The sequence below is a fragment of the Varroa destructor genome, unplaced genomic scaffold (assembly GCF_002443255.2).
Source record: "Varroa destructor unplaced genomic scaffold, Vdes_3.0 BEIS01000006.1, whole genome shotgun sequence".
NCBI lineage: Eukaryota > Metazoa > Arthropoda > Arachnida > Mesostigmata > Varroidae > Varroa > Varroa destructor.
In genome coordinates, this window is record NW_019211459.1 from 28,026,162 (window position 1) to 28,043,199 (window position 17,038).

Sequence of the window (17,038 nt, forward strand, 5' to 3'; positions counted from 1 at the left end):
AGATGAGAGAAAGTTCTTGATACTATATTAAAAATTGCTTATGTCGACGGTTGCAAATCGTGGCAAGAAGGATAAACATGAATACACTAATATAATTTTTTTCAAGATCGTACTTTATATTTGTGTTACAATATACAAGTTAAAATCATCAGTTTAACGTTAGCATCATTCAGTTGTGCATAAACATTTTTGACCGTATAACATATGAACAGTTAACTATTAATTATTTTTTGCAAGAAGGTGTGTGCCAGTTATATTCCTGTTGTAATCTGCTTCGTGTGCGGTCATACATAAACCATCTTTATAAAGTGTTTATTTAACACAAGATATTATTGTCATTGATTTAAGATGCTATCCTCACGGTCGCATTCGCTGCACTCTCTCAACTTTCAACCGAACAACGGACATATCGAAACACCTCCAGGCTTTGACTCCTTACTCTGTGCCACTCCGGGACCAGCTGAGCACCGCAATAGCGCTGGCGGTGCACAACATGGACCGCGAGAATCATCCTCCGTTGAAGGATCTGGCATTCTTCCCAGCGCTATATATATGTCCCAGCTCATGTGAACCGTAAGATAACCGATGTCACAGGACGCTAATCAATAAGTACGTCTGAAACAACATAAATGGTGGTCAACCCTAATGTAACGTGCACTTTTCGATCTAACCATTCCATAGATCCCAACGAACTATGTTCTATTTTAAGGATATACTAGTGTATGAATTAAAATCGATTTTATTAGATAAGATTATATAGATCAAATAGCAGAGAAATGCGACGCATCTGTGTAAAGCTAAGTCGAAGCTTCTTCAACCAGCTAGTCACTCAGATAACGGCTTTCAGAAAAATCGTTTGGCACTGGGTTATTGTAAAGATCTATACTGGATCTTCCGTTGCATGTTTATGGTTGCTAAATGTACGAATTGCTTAGAAGCATACTGACTGCATCGATAGCTAGTTGGTTACAACAAGCGTATATGCTGACTAATTTCAAATAAGGCACTGCCCCGTCACGCCTGCAAATTCAAAATCATTGATTGAAGCATTTCTTTGCCATTTTATAGGATTGCCGTTCGTGTCACTGGCTTCGTTCGTCCGGCACATAGTAGTCACGCGTTATATACACGGAGGATTTCACTGCACATCATCAAAATGTACCCTTACATTTCTAGGCACAACTTTATATGCTCGCCGTAAAGTATATTTCCTTCTGAATACAAAGTGGTCAAATGTGGTGGGAATTTTCAAGCCATAGTTGGCAGAATTTATCGAACAACATACCGATTCCACTACGAAGAGGTTCCATGTGGAATACGGAAATCTGATGTCCACTCAAACGTTTTGATGCAGAACGCCCTATTAAATTGGCGAAATATAGGGGATGATTTACAAAAATTGACAATAAACGTTACGCTCATTAACAGCTCTGCCAAAACGTCTCCTGCGGACGAGCCTAAACGCACTAAAGTACACAGACTTTGTAACCTTCTTTAGTGAATTAGAGTTGGGAGAGTCACTGCGGCAATGTACACATGAGTTTTCCGCGTTGAAGGTACATAAGGTCCTTAAAATAGGTAAATGAAAATAAGTATATGAAAATAGGGTATCCAATTTTTGGATGCGTCGCGAACGTGACATTTATATACAAATTACCAACGGAGCAATTACGTGTGCATGGTAACGGTGTCGGTTTGTCATACCGGAATTTGGAAGTTCGGCTTTCAATAAGAGACAAAGAATCCGATAGCAGCTGTTTTGCTAAGGTACTGCTCCCTCGCGGAGGTGGCAATTTATATCCTAATTTCTTAGGTCTGAATCTATCTAGTGTAATAACGGGAACTGAGTAGATATACCGATAAGTTCAGTTAGCTCAATGCATGGATGCTTCTAGCGATGAAAAGTGGAATAGGGAAGTGCGAAACAGCATTGGTCATAAGCACATACAACGGCAAGACGAAGGTGAGCTTCTTACAGAGTAAACAAGTTTAAGGAAAACTACAGCCGTTTACGCTAACGAAAGTAAAACGATGATACCAACTATAATATAAAAAGCAAAGCACACTGTAACTAGCACACAGATTCTTTTTCTACACAGACAGGTGCGCACCTTCTAACAAATTTACAGCCTGTCCGCAGCTACCTTAATAATACCCTCTCGAAACCTGTGAAGGAAACGATCGCGATAGAGGCTGACTTCTTGTATATTTACGAGCCTTATCGCACTGTGATATAATTGAATTATTATTCTTATTAGATACGAGTAATTATTCGCTCGCGAATAGTCATCATAATACTGACTGATGACGATGATTGCCCATGATAAATTATGATTCGAATTGATTAACACCGTTAAGTGGCGCTACTTGCATAACGGGTGCTGCATACACATTTAGGTGACTGAATTTATGAAATAACCTGTCAAGGAGCAACTACTTTGAGAGATTGAAGAGACCCATTCATGTGGCATTCAATGCCTTCATATGGGTTTTCGCTACGCTAAGGTTCTGTACATAAACAATAATGGTTCTGATGCTGATGACTGTACCATTCTGCTATACAAATCAACAAGCAGCAGCAGCAGCAGCATACGTATGCTAATACTACAACTACACCACAGCAATTATCTCTAGTCTAGTCACTCACAAACAAACTTGCCCAGGACTTGTCGATGACTGTTGATCGCAAAAGATTGACGAAGGCCCAGCTGAAGCAACAACAGGATCTTCTCGGAAGGAATGGCGAGCCCCTCCAAACCCGTCACTGACTAGAAGAAGACAATAGGATTTCATTACTAAGGATAGCAAATACTTTGCCAATTAGCTGTTGTTGCCCTTGCGGAGTGGACATTTGTATTATAAGTTAACCTATTTTTTACGTAGCCTGTTATTTATATAGAATAGAAGAAAAATTTAAAAAGTGAGTAAATGCTTATGGTAAAACCTACCACCAGCGCTCAATTTGACTGTTCACAATTTTTTTTTTGATGTTCACACGTTTAGACGTGACGACATCGCCATTGAGCTTTACTTCATTGAAAATCCACGCTTAACGAGACAATATTTTTTTTAAAGGTCGGTCGTATTGATCGGGTACGGTTGGGATCGAAATACGCGAAGATTTAGTATTAAGTTCTGCTACTAGATCTATCGCAAAGATCACACATTCGTTTATCAAAATGTTTATTGCACGTTGGAATAAAAAATAAACAAATTTTCCTATATTTGTTAATACTATGCCATTTATGATTTCAATCCTGATTAAACCTAGATCACGACCTAAATAAGGTATGGACAACAAAAAAGTAACAATGAACTATAAATCAGGGAAGCATAAAATGCATGAAGCCAATTTCCGTGACAGGAAACAAGTGAAGCATACACAAATGATAGTGATTTAATACGTAATAAGTACGATACTTAGCGATGGAGGGGCTTATCAAAATAAAATGCAATGCTCTGTATAAAACAATAAAAGTATACATTTTCGTAACATATATAATATTTGTGTTAATTATAAGGTATGTATTGATTGTTAGATATAAAAGTGAACAATTTACAGAAATAATTTCTTCGATAACGTATTATGCTGGTTCACATAACGTTAGAACCTCTCAGCGTTACTACTTTCTGTAAATGCTTCCCTTTAAGGTTAAGGGGGTCGTTATGAAATATATTATCGTTATTCTAGCTGATTAGGATAGTGAAGAACTAAGTCTATTTTTAACTATTTTTAAAGTTAAAAAATAATTTAACTCGCATTTTCTCCTGCTTAAAAGACATCTCTTCAAAAAAGAAGTAAATAAACAAAAACTAAAGCCATGTAAGAGTAGCTTTTATTTTGCCCATGGCTCTACGTACGGGTACGTCGCCCAAGCTCTTCAACAATGTTTTGGCACTTAAAATATTTACTCAATGATTCGATGTGAGCACGTTTGTGGAGTCTTGCTCTATCGTTACCAGAAGTTCATAAACACAAATTACCAAGCGATCATTTAAGCACCGAAGATGAACTATGCGGCAGCAGCCAGCTATGCCGACTATTGCAGAAAGATCTACGAAATACATCCTCGGGCTAACAAAGCTGATGAAATCGCGAAGGTTACTGAATTTAAGGTTACAATTACCGAAAACTATTTGTTGCAGTTGTGAATGAACATGTTTCCATAGTTTTCCATAGTGTCGCATATATTACAGATTTCATAAAAATAGTATAATAAGCGAAAGGGAAAAACTGGTTGGACGGTGTAGCTGTTTACTTTGACTCGTGTCTTGAGCTGGGAGCGAAATTTGTGTCTATTTTTTTTCTATAGAATCCATTGTATAGACGCACAATGGATTCCATACTACTCGATCTCGGCCATTTCAACGACTGGCACTCGATCGGTCAGCGGCGCAAGTTTGGCCACTGCAGTAAAAAGGGAAAGGTGACTAGGGAAATTGTGGGTAATACTTTTTGCAACGCGCAAAGTCTGATGAAGGTCTGGTGAAAGATGAAGGGAATCTTGCTACTTCTTTTGAGGTACCGGCTTTTTGATATTGAAAAAATGTATGCGTTGTCTCGGAAAAGATCCAACAAGCTTAACGCATCTATCCCGTTTCGATACGCATATAAACATTTGCAAAAATCGAATTGAGAAAATTCAAGTTATACGATATGTTAGAGTAGCTAAGCTGTTTGCTAGAACTCGCAGTCCGTGGCTACTCCATAAATAAAAACCTTAAATAGTATTGTCTTTAAAATGGAGGACGACCTAAAAAACTCGTAGACATATTTTGAATGTTTAGAAGAAAATTAATGTTCTAGAGGCGCAAATATAATTACTGATTGATTTCGCAGCTGCATTTAACTCGGGAGATTATGTTCTAGACCAGCATATATACCACAAGTTTTAACACCGATTGGTATTCTGTATGAGTCCTGGCACTTTTAGAACCTTCTAATCCACATATAATATCTAGAACTATACATTATGCACCTCGTTGCATTTGTATCTATTGCTACCCCTGTTACCGTTGGATAGGACATACCGTTGTATACCGTTATCCCGTTGTTGTATAGGACAATGCTAGGCATAACTCAAGCACGGCTCTACTCTAGCAAATAGAACTTCAGCCCCTGCCAACTTCACCGGATCAAATGTCAGTCCAGAAAAATTAGAAGGCATAGAAGAAGTGTTAATGGATTTATTATTGGTAATATTGATTTAGGAAGCGTTTCTATGTCAAAATGTATTCGTGGACAGGTATCCACTCCAATAGCTATGCAATCATCACAAGATTTTGCTTTCCTTTATTACAACATACTATTACATAAGTACAAAATATTACAACATAATAATCAATAGGACAGACTGTTTACTGAGTTCAAGGCCTCACACTCCCACTTAACATTGGAGACACGAGACATCATACTTTTGCTTTACAAGAAACCTGGGGTTAAATAATTATTTAATTAGATTTTACTATTTCTTAGCTCCTACGAGCCCTTTTTTAAATCAAATGTGAATTAGAAATAACTAACTAAACATCTGAAGGGTATAAAACATATTTTGTACTTACACAGAAGATCATATCTACAACTTTCTTTCTGTTTTTTTTTCTTTGTTATAGTCGCATAGGAAGTATTGTAACTCTGCGGAGAACAGATCTGTAGTGTGTACCCATATTCAGATTACCCATGTGTGCTTTGCCGTTGTTTGCTATAGATCGGATAATGTGATAGTCTTCTAAGACGAACTGATGATTTTTCTGATAGGTAGAGAGGTCTTTAGTTTATATTCGGTGTTGAAGTACTATAGCCCGAACCTTCTTAAATAACCAAATAAAGACAACGATTGATGAGACAAATCGATCCTTTATACTTTAATTCATACACACGAGAGGAATGTACAAAAGTTGATTGTTGAGCAGTTCTCAACAAAATCAAATCACTTGACTCAATTGGATACGTTTGGGTGCATTCGGACATGAAATTCAAGCAGATATGTCTTCAGTTGGTTCTAGATGCTATTTGTGATTATTGGACACTGGTGCTTGTTGTAGTTGTAATTCTGTCCATAGCAGACTCGTTCACATCCGAAGCTCGCTCATTTTGTGAAGTAATTGACTGTTATGGTTATTAAGGATTTGTGTTAGAAGCACTAATTATTATCACGTTTAGAGAATATCCCATCCCAGTATAAATATGATGTCAGTTAGTTTACGGGTGCTAATCTCCAACGCAATATTTTCCACCTTACGAACAACGAAACCGCCTGATACATCTGTTACTATTTTGTTTACTGCTAAAAGCAATTATACATGTCGTCCACGCATTTACTTCCGGACCATGGAAAATTTTAATGTTTATATACAATCACAGCTTTTCATGGCTCATGTTATAATAAGAATATGAGTCACTAGTGCATATCTTTATGGGTACCGATGACGTTAATTGAGCCGGTTAATCCACAAATGAATTTTGTGGGTTCTGGCTTAAGAGATCCAGTGTAAGATTAACATGGCTTCACTTGAGTTAAGTGGATAGTATTCAAGCCAATCTTTAATAATTTACGAAGACAGTACAACGTTAGGTGAAATGAGCAAAAAATGGCTTTTTTCTGTTGCTATTCGCCGCCAAAGGGTATCGATAACGTACGTGAGACCTTTCCACAAAGACGTTTCTCGTTTCTCCACGATAATTTGTTTTCTATCAGTATATAGTGATTAAAGGTATTGTCGTTTTCGAGACCCACCAGCTGCTGGTCGATCCACAACGGATTTTAAACTGTTCGAAGTGCCAGCAGTTAAATGTCTTTGCTTTCGAAGACTCTCCACTAATCGATTAATGATAATCGAACGGAACCGACTGTACGTTTCTTGTAGGCGTTCCTGGTCAGCCTTTCGGCGTTGCGCAATATCTTCCGCGGTGTACGTTGAGGAGACTACTACAACATCGCTGTCAGCATCACAGTCATTCTCGTCGTCGTCGTCGTCATCGCCATCATCATCTACCTCAATAATTTCCGGGTGTTCATCTGAAGAGACACGAAAAATCACGCTAGTGCTTATGGATCACGACGTCATACTGTATCAACTTAGACTACTTATGAGTTATATGCTCGCAACTATTGCTTAACGAATACAATCGATAATAGTCAAAACTTACTGGTTGCAGAGCTTACTCCTGTAATAGAAGCAGGAACGGATGAATTTACGGACGGATTCCCGATACACTCACAGTCCTGGCACCTGTAGGCCGACATAGGGCCATCTTGAAGGTCGCTACATTTGATGTGTGTTCCGCTTTTCCCACAATCATCGCACCTGATATTAAATTGAACCAGAAATTTTAAGTGAGGTCCACTCAAATAGATTACCGACTCTGAATAAATTTTTTCTAACTTTTAGCAGTCAAAATAACAAGGTGATTTAATAAATCGAACATGTTAGAAATGGAGAAGAAGTTTATCTTTTGATTCAGTAGTTAGTGGATAATCACAGCCACGAGCCAACTAGGTTTTTCTTACCTGACCACTTCCCAGTCGGGATGGCCGTCAGTTGTTTGGCGCCCATTAGGACAGAGGCAAATGGGAACGTCGCAAACGCTATGTGGGATGTAGTGGTCTGCAAACTCATTGCTACGCTCCCATTCGGCATCCTGATTTGGCACGAAGATCCCATTTTGCTGACACGCATAGAGAAACTGATTAACATTCCGGCACTGGCAGCATTTAAAGTGGTGGAGGCCTGCGACTTTTGCGTAACCTCGGAGACAACGCTTCTCATACAGCTGTCGACAGCAAGGACTGACTAGAAAATCGGAAGATATTGAAACGGAGGGATTTATCCGAATAGTTTCGAGGCAAACAAGACACTCGGCTGTGCCGTCTGGCTTGGTAAGGGGTACTACCACTTGGGGTCGAGCGTGTTCGCCACACAGCACGTCGAAAGCTTCCTGGTTAAAGTCGGCTATGGAATCGTTTTCATAGGCGCATGGGAAGTGAAATACGCGTCTACAAGACGCCTTGGCGCACCGAACGTTTGCGCCAGGTTTTCGACAATAGCAGCATTTATCTTTTTGCGAACGTCGCACTTCTTTGGCAATATCGACATCAAGGAAACCTTTGATTCCTTCCTCATCCTGACCTTTCTGAGGAAGCTGGCTCGAAAGCAACTAAATGAAAAACAAAAATGTAAATCGAATCAAAATTTGCTTCCAGGTGATGCTTTAACTAGCATATACAGATTATATGAGTTAATGCAGCAGGATTTCGATGACCTTCTTGGTCTTTCAAAAACGGCGATGGCACCACTTAAGACCGTTAGATAAGGTGGGCAGGATTGCTGAAAACTATTTCAAGCCGTTTTCAAGCTGTTTTCACCGCAAACCTTGCAACACTAAATAATTATTGGTTTCTAGTTGAAACGTCTATACGTTAGTGTTTCATAACTCGTTTACACACAAATCTACCTGCCTAAGCCTACTCTCATCCCTTTATCCCCAACACTTTTATGAGTACAATAATTTCCAACCTTTGACTTTATATATGGCTTAATATCGTGAGTAACCCACGTAATAATAACTCTAACACTTATCTGGGTATAATTACTTTTAGGCGTAAGTATTTATTTGGACTGCCTACACACGACGAGTCACTATTCGTCAGGTTGTTTTTAAAACTAAATCATAATTGGAAAAACGAGCCACAGGCTTGTGATCCGTTCTTAAAGGTATACCAAAAACATTCAGTCTGCGACCTACCATGCAGAAATAATGAACCGTATGCTTGAGACTTGATTCCCGTTGACCAAAAATAAGATTTTCGTCATCACGGATAGGACGTCTACAGAAAACGCATGTGTCTTGATGAACTGCAGAAATAAGAGTTTTTGTCAATAGGTTATTAGAAGTCGCGATGAACAATTATATACCTAACCGTAAAGTGATTTTCATCTAACTAGACTGAGTTGAATTACTTATTAATTAATTACTTTTTTAACAACTGCATGTCATATTATGCCAGCTCCCATTATTTTATTACTTCTTTCATATTTAGGAATAAAAAGTCCCTTTTAACTTTGATGAACGCGCATACTTTAGCATTTCGAAACTGCTTAATTTACAAAGTTACTATTCACTTAATCTATTTCGATATTATTCTGTTCAAAGCTTTCTTTCCAAAAAGTTACTATTTTATATGATCCTCTACAAAAGACCCCCCAACATAATTAACCTCATGCTTTGCCAAGGTACCAAATCAAATCAGTATCTGTCTCACTTTGCATGTTAGATACATGTCTTTATGGTGATCTCCGAGCCTTCTATTATATCCTGTTCGCAACATGACATGATATGCTTTGGGTTGTGTAGTCTATAATCTATCAACTAACACTGTAGGTTTTTTGAAAGCTTTCTGTCAATTCAATCAAAATAATACAATATTACTGATTTCTATGAGAAATCTAGAAGAATGAATATTACGGGTGTTGCTGGCATTTATAGTCGTTAAGTTCACTAAAATCGCCGGCATTTGTAATCAAAGTGTAATTCAGTAGAATAAAATAGGAGTGAGTTTTGCCTTTCGTGCATTAATTTGAGGCGCACAAATTAAGCCCTCGTTTTCCAAAACATTAAAGCTGATAGGGGTCTAACCTGACGGTTTCATAACAGAAATGCATAATTCGTTTATTAAATTAGCTGTTGGAAAACAGTTCCAATAAGCATCAATAGAAAGCCAACAGTAAACCATATCATGTAGTCCGGGTGGTGGCATATTGGGTTAGTCTGTTAAATTGAGGGATAACACATAGTGGTCTCGGTTCGAATCCAGGCGTAGACGCAGTTCGTTTCGTACTACGAGCCAGCCATATGATAGAATGCCTAACGCCGGTCGAAAGGCTCGAAATATTAACAACATATCATTTGACCAGGTATTCCATTCATTTGACTCACACGGCCATAATTATAAAAACGAACACAAGCCAGCACTTGAATTAATAAATATCATAGAACAGTGTACAAATCATTCTTAAAACCTAACATAGTTCTGTTGTACCTGGCGCCGTGTGTGTTCTTGATTTTGTTCCTTTGGCTGAATTAGACAAAGCCATTATTTAGATACCTAGGCACTTCACTATCTTGAAACAGATCCTCATCTATTTCACACAAATTTATTTTGAGCCGAGCGTCTCCAAAGGCCACCGAATGTACACAAATTGCTGTGCCGTACTGTTCGGCAGCCGCTAAGATGGCGGAATAATTCGATTCAGTTTAAAGAGAGAGGAATTACAGATACGATTGAAGGAGAGAGCATAAGCGAAACATATCAATCTTCTGAGCTTGTTTAGATTTTAATACTGTTAGTTGATATAAAATACGTAAATTTTAGTGAGGTGTGTGAACAGAAAGATGCTAGAGTTTTCAACTTCATACTAGATTAATAGAAAAGTAGTGTCCGCGGTCTTTCAAATTCTCCCTGTTCCCTTCCCTGTTCTCTGCTAGTGTCTTTATGTCATTATGCAGCACTCTGTCCCCTCTATAAGCCCGTTACAATTTCTCTACGTGGTTAATATCATTTTATTTCAAGCCCGAATTTCAAAAATGGCAGTCCCAAATGAAAAAGAGTACATCTTAATACGTATTTTATTTCGTTTTTCGCCGACATCAAAATGCTGCTGAAATAGCTTGAGAAATTTCTGCGGGTCTACGGCAAAAACTCTATTACAGAGAGAACTGTTTGAAGATGGTTTGCTAAGTTTAAAAATGGTGTATTTGATTTGGAGGATGTACCTCGCTCCGATCACTTTTGAGGAAAGATCATCGCCAAACAACCAGTGGATTAGCCGAGAAGCTGAACTGCAGTTGTGTGACTATCACCAGTCATCTTCATTCGTAACCGTATATTCGACAATGAAGATTGTCTTAAATGCTAGACGAGGTTTCCAACATAAGATGTAGAAAATTTCTATCCAACACAATAGACAGATTAATTAAGAAATGGCAGAAAATTGTGGAGGATGACAGCATGTACATAGTAAATTGATAGTTTGGAAGCATTCAAGCGAATTTAAGTTTTGTTCTTTGTTCGGTAAACGATGTCACTGTTTTTCGACTCACCTGATAAACGGTCTTAAGCTGCGTTTTCTCACTGCGTGTGAAAAATTTCGGTCTTACAATTTTTGTGCTAATAGCACGAATGAGCTTAGGCTGTTTTACATGGCAAGAATCTAACTCGGCTTTCGAAATGTGAACTTTAATCCTATCAATCAGAAATAAATTAGTATTAGGTTTTATGATTATTTTACGGTAAAAAGAGGTAACATAATTTTCTACCGGTCATTATTTACTTCAAGAGTTATTATTTTGAGATATTTAGAAAATCTGAATGGTTATTATTTGCGTTTTGATGTAAAAGGGAGTAAGCATAGGCTTAAAGACCTAAAATTTTTGGATCTCTTCATTGACCCCAATGAAGAGATCTTCTTATCTTAATTAATATTGTTTTAATGAATTTTAGGCAACGGTTTGCACCCATGTTGCGCACATATGCGCATCTGAACTTCTCATAGTAACCAAATGTATTACCAATTATAAAAATAAAGGGAATCAACCTAATATTTCGTGAAACTTGAAGTCAATCTCAACATTGTACGCTAACGCTTCAAGGCTCCGAGTCTAAACTGTTTAACTGTTTAAATGGTGTCCTTTTAACGCCTGAGAGACGGGATAAAGACGTTTCAGATTAATGTCAACATAGGTTCTTTAGTCGTTCTGTACACGATCACCTTGGTCTGCAAACCACTAAAGACATCAGCCAGTAATAGTAAAACAAGTCTCACTTTCTTTGCAGCCTGTACAACACCCTTCAGTTTTCATAGCAACTCGTAAAGAGTTCCCATTAGCTATAATGACCGTATCAAGGTATGCATTATGATCTTGCAAATCAGTTTTCAATAACTTTACAGCTGAAACACCGATATTATAGCCACTTCCGCGCACTGAAAAATTCAAAAATTAACAGACCGTACTTTTTTAGTTTTGTAAATAATCTAGAACTTCTATTGTAGAGGTAAGAAAAACAATGTAATGCGCATAGTTTAGGTCAGTAGTGAAAGCGAAGTTCCATGTGTTTTGACTATTCGTTCCTTTGTGTTTTAAAAAAAATGTTGTGTGCTCCAGACACTTCTAGTTCATTGCCAGATCTTCATATGTGAAACTTATATACAGTATACAGAAAGAAGACATTTGGATGTACAATTTTTGGTCATTATTAATATTAAATAATTAGCAATATTACGAATTTCTAGGAGGATGCGTAGGTATAGATCATTCATGTATACCGTTTGGGTTACGTCGAGCGATTTCACATTCGAATCAGTTGGCAGTATGGTACAAATCTTCTGTTGTATTGACATTCGAGGACATCAACCATTTGTCAACCGTTATAGCTAGTTAAAATAAGGTACACATTTAACAGTACGAGATAAGTATCTTCCTAATTACATTGTCCATTTTCGTTTGTGATCTTCAGGCCAGAACTGGCAAGTTCCCTCTTTTAAAATGTTCCTTTGCAGCGTAATGAATCACAGCAAAATTGCTGGCAGTTTCGAGCTATTGTAATAAAATTAAAGGTACTCGTATATATAAATAACTGTCTCCTGTTGTGAGGCTTATTTCACATCTAAAGTAGTTCCTGTGTAGCTTGCTAACAAGCTAATATCGCTTTCGTTAATGGTGCTAATTTTCTATGTTTCGAGTTTTACGTCCGCTATCGGCGTTAGGCATTCCATCAGACGTCTGGCTCTCAGCACGAAACGAAGCCTGTCTATGCTCAGGTTCAAACCTAGACCGCAACGTGTGTCTAAGATTAGCAGGCAAATACGTTTCCCGCTAAGCTATCATGAATAAACTTACTAAACCAATTTTTTGTTTCTAGCGCTCCATGGTCCTCTTCGATTAACCGGGTAATAGACAGATTCTTAAGCAACCCACCCTTGGACTTCCAATTAACTTAATCCCACAAGGTGTGGCCTATAAGCCGAGTGCATGCAAACTTCCTGTTCCTCGGTCTGTGTGTCAGGGTTTCTAGGTCGCTAAAACCACATAAAATATCATATGATAACGCATCTATATGTGTTTGCGCGTTTTTTTTTTGTTTCCCGTCAATTCTCAGATTAATTTCACCTATTAAGTTAAGTTGAGCTCCTACATTCACTTTTTACCGCGCTAAAGATTTAGCGTACGCAGAATTCAATCTTTCGTACGTTAAAAATGAATTACCGGTATCAATCGTAAGTAGAAAGATCTTTTACTATGTGCGCGTATTTTATAACGGTTTAGTTCACATAAGCATGCTCAGATAACCTCTACTTTTCTGCCGTCAAGATCTTTATACTTAGGGCAGGCAGACAGCAAGCGAATCAGAAGAGTACAGCAAATGCGAACTTCCTGAACCATTACCGAAGAACTTTTCGTTCTTGGGTAAATGGGTCATATTTTCATGCGATAGAAAAGCCTGCAATTCATAAACTTTGCACATTAGTCCTGTGCTCAGTTTGGTATTTATGTAGAGGCTACCAGCTTCAAAGAAACTGGTGATTTGTGCGCTAAATCGAAATCTTCAGCTCTGAAGAAGAACTGGACGCTGTCAGATACTGTTCGTGTCATTTAAACTGACACTATTCATGTTGTCTCAGCTGCACCTTTTCCAACAGAGCAGTCTCAAATTTAGTTCCGCTATTTAATCGCATAGGAAACTGTTCCTCACGGAACTAACAAAAACGCAAAAAGGCCAAACTCGTAAGGAAAGTGGCTATTTATCAAGCTACTAAAGAAAAAGATTGTACCGTTGCTTAAGTTACTCTTCCATAATTGGTTATATTTATACAAATTATTTTGTCTAAAAAAAGGTACTAAACCTTATGGCCACGTGTGTCAATTCGTGCAACCATTAAACATTTTACATTGTAACAATCTGCTTAGCATCCAAAGCGGAAGCGTAAGTGACCCAAAGCTAATACTTTCTGTCTTCTGTTAATGATGTTACTTATTTTGCTTAATGCCATTTTGACTCGTTTCGAATAAAGCACGAAAAATAACTTGCCTTTCAGAGGAGATTAACTCTAAGGCTCAGAAACGGGTCATTTTTAAACCAAGTTAAAAACTGCTACAACTAAGCAAATCCTGCTGAAAATGTCTTCAGACTATGGCGTTAGTTTAACTCTATAGAGACCTTAACTAATACATCCACCCAATAATCTATTAGCAATTAAAGTATCAGTCAAGCGTAATGATCAAAGCAAATCTGTTATCGATGACTTTCAAGCGAATTCTAACATCGAGATAATTGGTCGTATATTCGTCGTCACTCTCGAGCACCATCTCCTATTTTTAGACCAATCTAACTATTACGACGAGCTTTTCATAATCAACGACGTCTGTAGTTTGATACAAGATAGGAATGGTATGACCAGTGGATCTATTCTACAACTCTAGAGTATGGTTCAATATTTTAGCGCGTGATTAGTTTTTTTTTCTTCGATACTCGGCCTACATTGGTAATGTACCTATATCATATAATGCTTATATGTCCATGGCTCATCACATGCTTTTATGATTATGACCGCAATCAAACACATTCCATTATAATGGACGAGGAGATGCATATCGATTTGTTACGGAGTACTCGGCGGACAATTCATACGGAACATGCATTGTATGAATAGAACATTAGCCTCTAACAAACACATTCTTCTCATAAAGAGCAGGAACACATTGGAGGAGCAATTTTAATTATTATTTAAGCTTGAGTCTATACACATGCCCATGTTACATGTTTTCAGGTATAGCTATTGCATTGATCAGTGTGATTATCTGTGGAATGACTTATGCTTGTCTTCCCTGATAGAATTATTGGCTAGCGTACAAAAGAGGGACTGAAATAAATAAGAGGCCAAAGGTAAAAATCACGGCAAGTATGTACAGTCACTACAGAAATAATTGTGGATCCGTCGCTCACTTTTCGACCACTCTGCTCCTACGTTTCCAACTTGCAAATCTCATTGGCTCCACGTTTTTTCTTTAAAGAAAAGTGTTTTCGTATAAGATGTAACACGAAAATAACCAACTCCACCGTCAATTTTTCTATCATCTTTCTTGAGTTTTTCTTGCAGTATCTAGACAACACTCTTTATGCATACTTGCCGGAAGCTTTCCTGTCTGAGTAGGGAAATGCTACGTACGTTGGGACGCATTCGCCAGCTGATCTCCTGCTTCTCGGAGTGATTTATGTACTTGTGTAAACTCATGTATCAACCGAAATTCCATAAGATATCTATAATCCACTATAGAAAATCATCGTATCTGCCATGTACAAGTGTTGAATTACACCGATATGACCACAAGTGAAAGCTGCACTTGCGCGCTCGCGTCGCCGTGATAAAAGGGCCAAAATGGCAAGTCTACATCATCTACTTGCGCGTACAAACATTCTCGAATTGTAGCACCACTATGAGCGCAGCTGCAGGCGCCTATATATAACGTTGTTGACCGGATTGTTGTTCGTTGGTGTATGGCCATTCACTAATCGGGGATCTTGGAACTCAGTTAAGCTGCTAACGCTAGGTAACTTTACCCTATTTACAACTGTTCGATTAACTTTGTCCGGTCATATTTCGACTACACTAACCTAAATGCTCGTGCGGAAATTTCAGGTAAACATATTTTCATTATTTTTTAAACTAAACAATCTCTCATTTCTTCTTGTTTGAACAGCGCCTACCGCAATGGGCTGCGTATGTATGATGAAACGATTATTTCTTACGATGATTTACGCGTTCACGCTATTTCTCGTCATCTATCTCTATCATAAAGCTAGACCATTCATAGGTGAAGTCTGTAGTGTGCTCAGTCCATCTTCGCCCCCAGCCCCAGAAAGAAGCGGTAGTAATGTCACCAAAATGGGTCAAGACTAGAAATCGTCACCTTAAGAGCACGGAAGAGAGCAATGCAGCGGATCGCAGTACAAGAACTAGAAAATTGCTACCAAGTGAAATAAGTTCAGGTCTAGGCCTGGTTCGAAAGTGATATTGAACGCAGTTAAAACAAAACTGAAGGATCTGTACGCCACATCGAAAGGGGTGCCGCACCCAAACATTAATCAATATTGTTCCCTCTTTTTTTTCTGTAATATTTCATATATAAAATTTTCAATAGTACTAATGCAGTCTACATACTAAAGATAGAAATGATGTCTTAGGCAAGATAATGTACGCTAGGAAATAAGCTTTTGTCACGCCGTGAGGTTTGGCGCAGTAGAAAATAATAAAATAACAACAGTAAAAACTATACATCTAATGTGGTTCACTCATTTCATAATTCGATTTAGTCGCAAATCGACTACTAATTTCGGGGGGGTGCTAAAGAGAGATGATAAAAATTTAATTTATCTTTGGTTATTACTCTATTCGGGCTCTTATTTTTTTAGTATTACCTATGTAGGCTATGAGTTGACACAAGGGGGATTAATATAGTTGTTTTAATTACGTTTAATCATTATTACAATTTTTGTTCTCTCGTGTTTCGAAATTGTTCATGAGGCATATTGACATTTAAAATATGCGCGTCGCTACGTTCGAATTGACAACAACTATTTATCGTTTTGCTTCATTAAAGACCAACAAACAGTTACGATCGTATTTCATTACTCTTGCAAAAACATTGAATTAGTATAGCGAAATAGCGGTACAAGTTTCAGGAAGCTATTTCTAATATTGACATTATATGCTTATCATATTAAATTTTCATAGCAAGGTTTTGAACCGCGATCTCCATATTTTATTAGAGTTATAATACCAAATTAATCCATGAAAAAAAATAAAGAGTAATATTGAGATTTATATTAAAATGTGCTAATTGCTATGGTATTAAAAAATTCCTATTGCTCTATTGTAAATACTAGATCGGTTCTTACGAAAAACGGTTTTGCAGGTTTCTTTGTTAAGGGATAACCATAAGGATTATCTGTACGAAACCGCTAATCCTTTAATTTAAATT

General features: G+C 37.7%; 2 protein-coding genes and 1 long non-coding RNA gene across 30 annotated transcripts in view; 2 read left to right on the forward strand and 1 right to left on the reverse strand.

Moving 5' to 3' along the window:
- Nucleotides 1-3,502, forward strand: part of LOC111252806 (uncharacterized) — a 56,563-nt gene extending 53,061 nt beyond the window's left edge. For all 14 annotated transcript variants that reach the window (XM_022811282.2, XM_086993491.1, XM_086993497.1 and 11 more), the window contains 2 exons: nt 349-609; nt 1,069-3,502. In XM_022811282.2, the coding sequence (XP_022667017.1) occupies nt 349-570 (222 nt within the window). In that variant the 3' untranslated portion in view covers nt 571-609; nt 1,069-3,502. The remainder of the gene's footprint in view (nt 1-348; nt 610-1,068) is intronic.
- On the reverse strand, nt 93-15,366 carry LOC111252831 (E3 ubiquitin-protein ligase PHF7-like). Of its 15 annotated transcripts, none has more exons than XR_015330558.1 (8): nt 15,226-15,366; nt 8,747-8,856; nt 7,512-8,158; nt 7,151-7,308; nt 6,738-7,019; nt 2,043-2,768; nt 1,286-1,360; nt 93-615 (listed from the first exon to the last, which is right to left on the reverse strand). XR_015330558.1 is itself a non-coding variant. In XM_086993510.1 (7 exons), the coding sequence occupies exons 1-7, from the start codon at nt 15,308-15,310 to the stop codon at nt 603-605; spliced, it is 1,404 nt and encodes a 467-aa protein (XP_086849636.1). In that variant the 5' UTR covers nt 15,311-15,366; the 3' UTR covers nt 93-602. The 15 variants fall into 15 exon arrangements, 4 of the variants coding, with proteins under 4 accessions (XP_086849636.1, XP_022667084.2, XP_086849637.1 ...); XR_015330556.1 differs by having other exon boundaries at nt 1,949-2,768; XR_015330554.1 differs by having other exon boundaries at nt 1,858-2,768.
- LOC147755068 (uncharacterized) lies at nt 14,791-16,332 on the forward strand. The gene is made up of 3 exons (XR_015330569.1): nt 14,791-14,942; nt 15,157-15,607; nt 15,758-16,332. It is a non-coding gene; the product is annotated as an uncharacterized LOC147755068 (long non-coding RNA).
- The last annotated feature ends 706 nt before the right edge of the window (nt 16,333-17,038 follow it).

Bases quoted from the DNA above. Each gene is read 5' to 3' on its own strand.
- LOC111252831 (XM_022811349.2), bottom strand. From the start codon at position 15,310: ATGGAATTTCGGTTGATACATGAGTTTACACAAGTACATAAATCACTC. The intron at 8,159-8,746 runs GTAGGTCGCAGA...TTTTTCATTTAG, and splicing joins CGGTTCATTATTTCTGCATG to TTGCTTTCGAGCCAGCTTCC. The intron at 7,020-7,150 runs GTAAGTTTTGAC...GTGTCTCTTCAG, and splicing joins AGGAGTAAGCTCTGCAACCA to ATGAACACCCGGAAATTATT.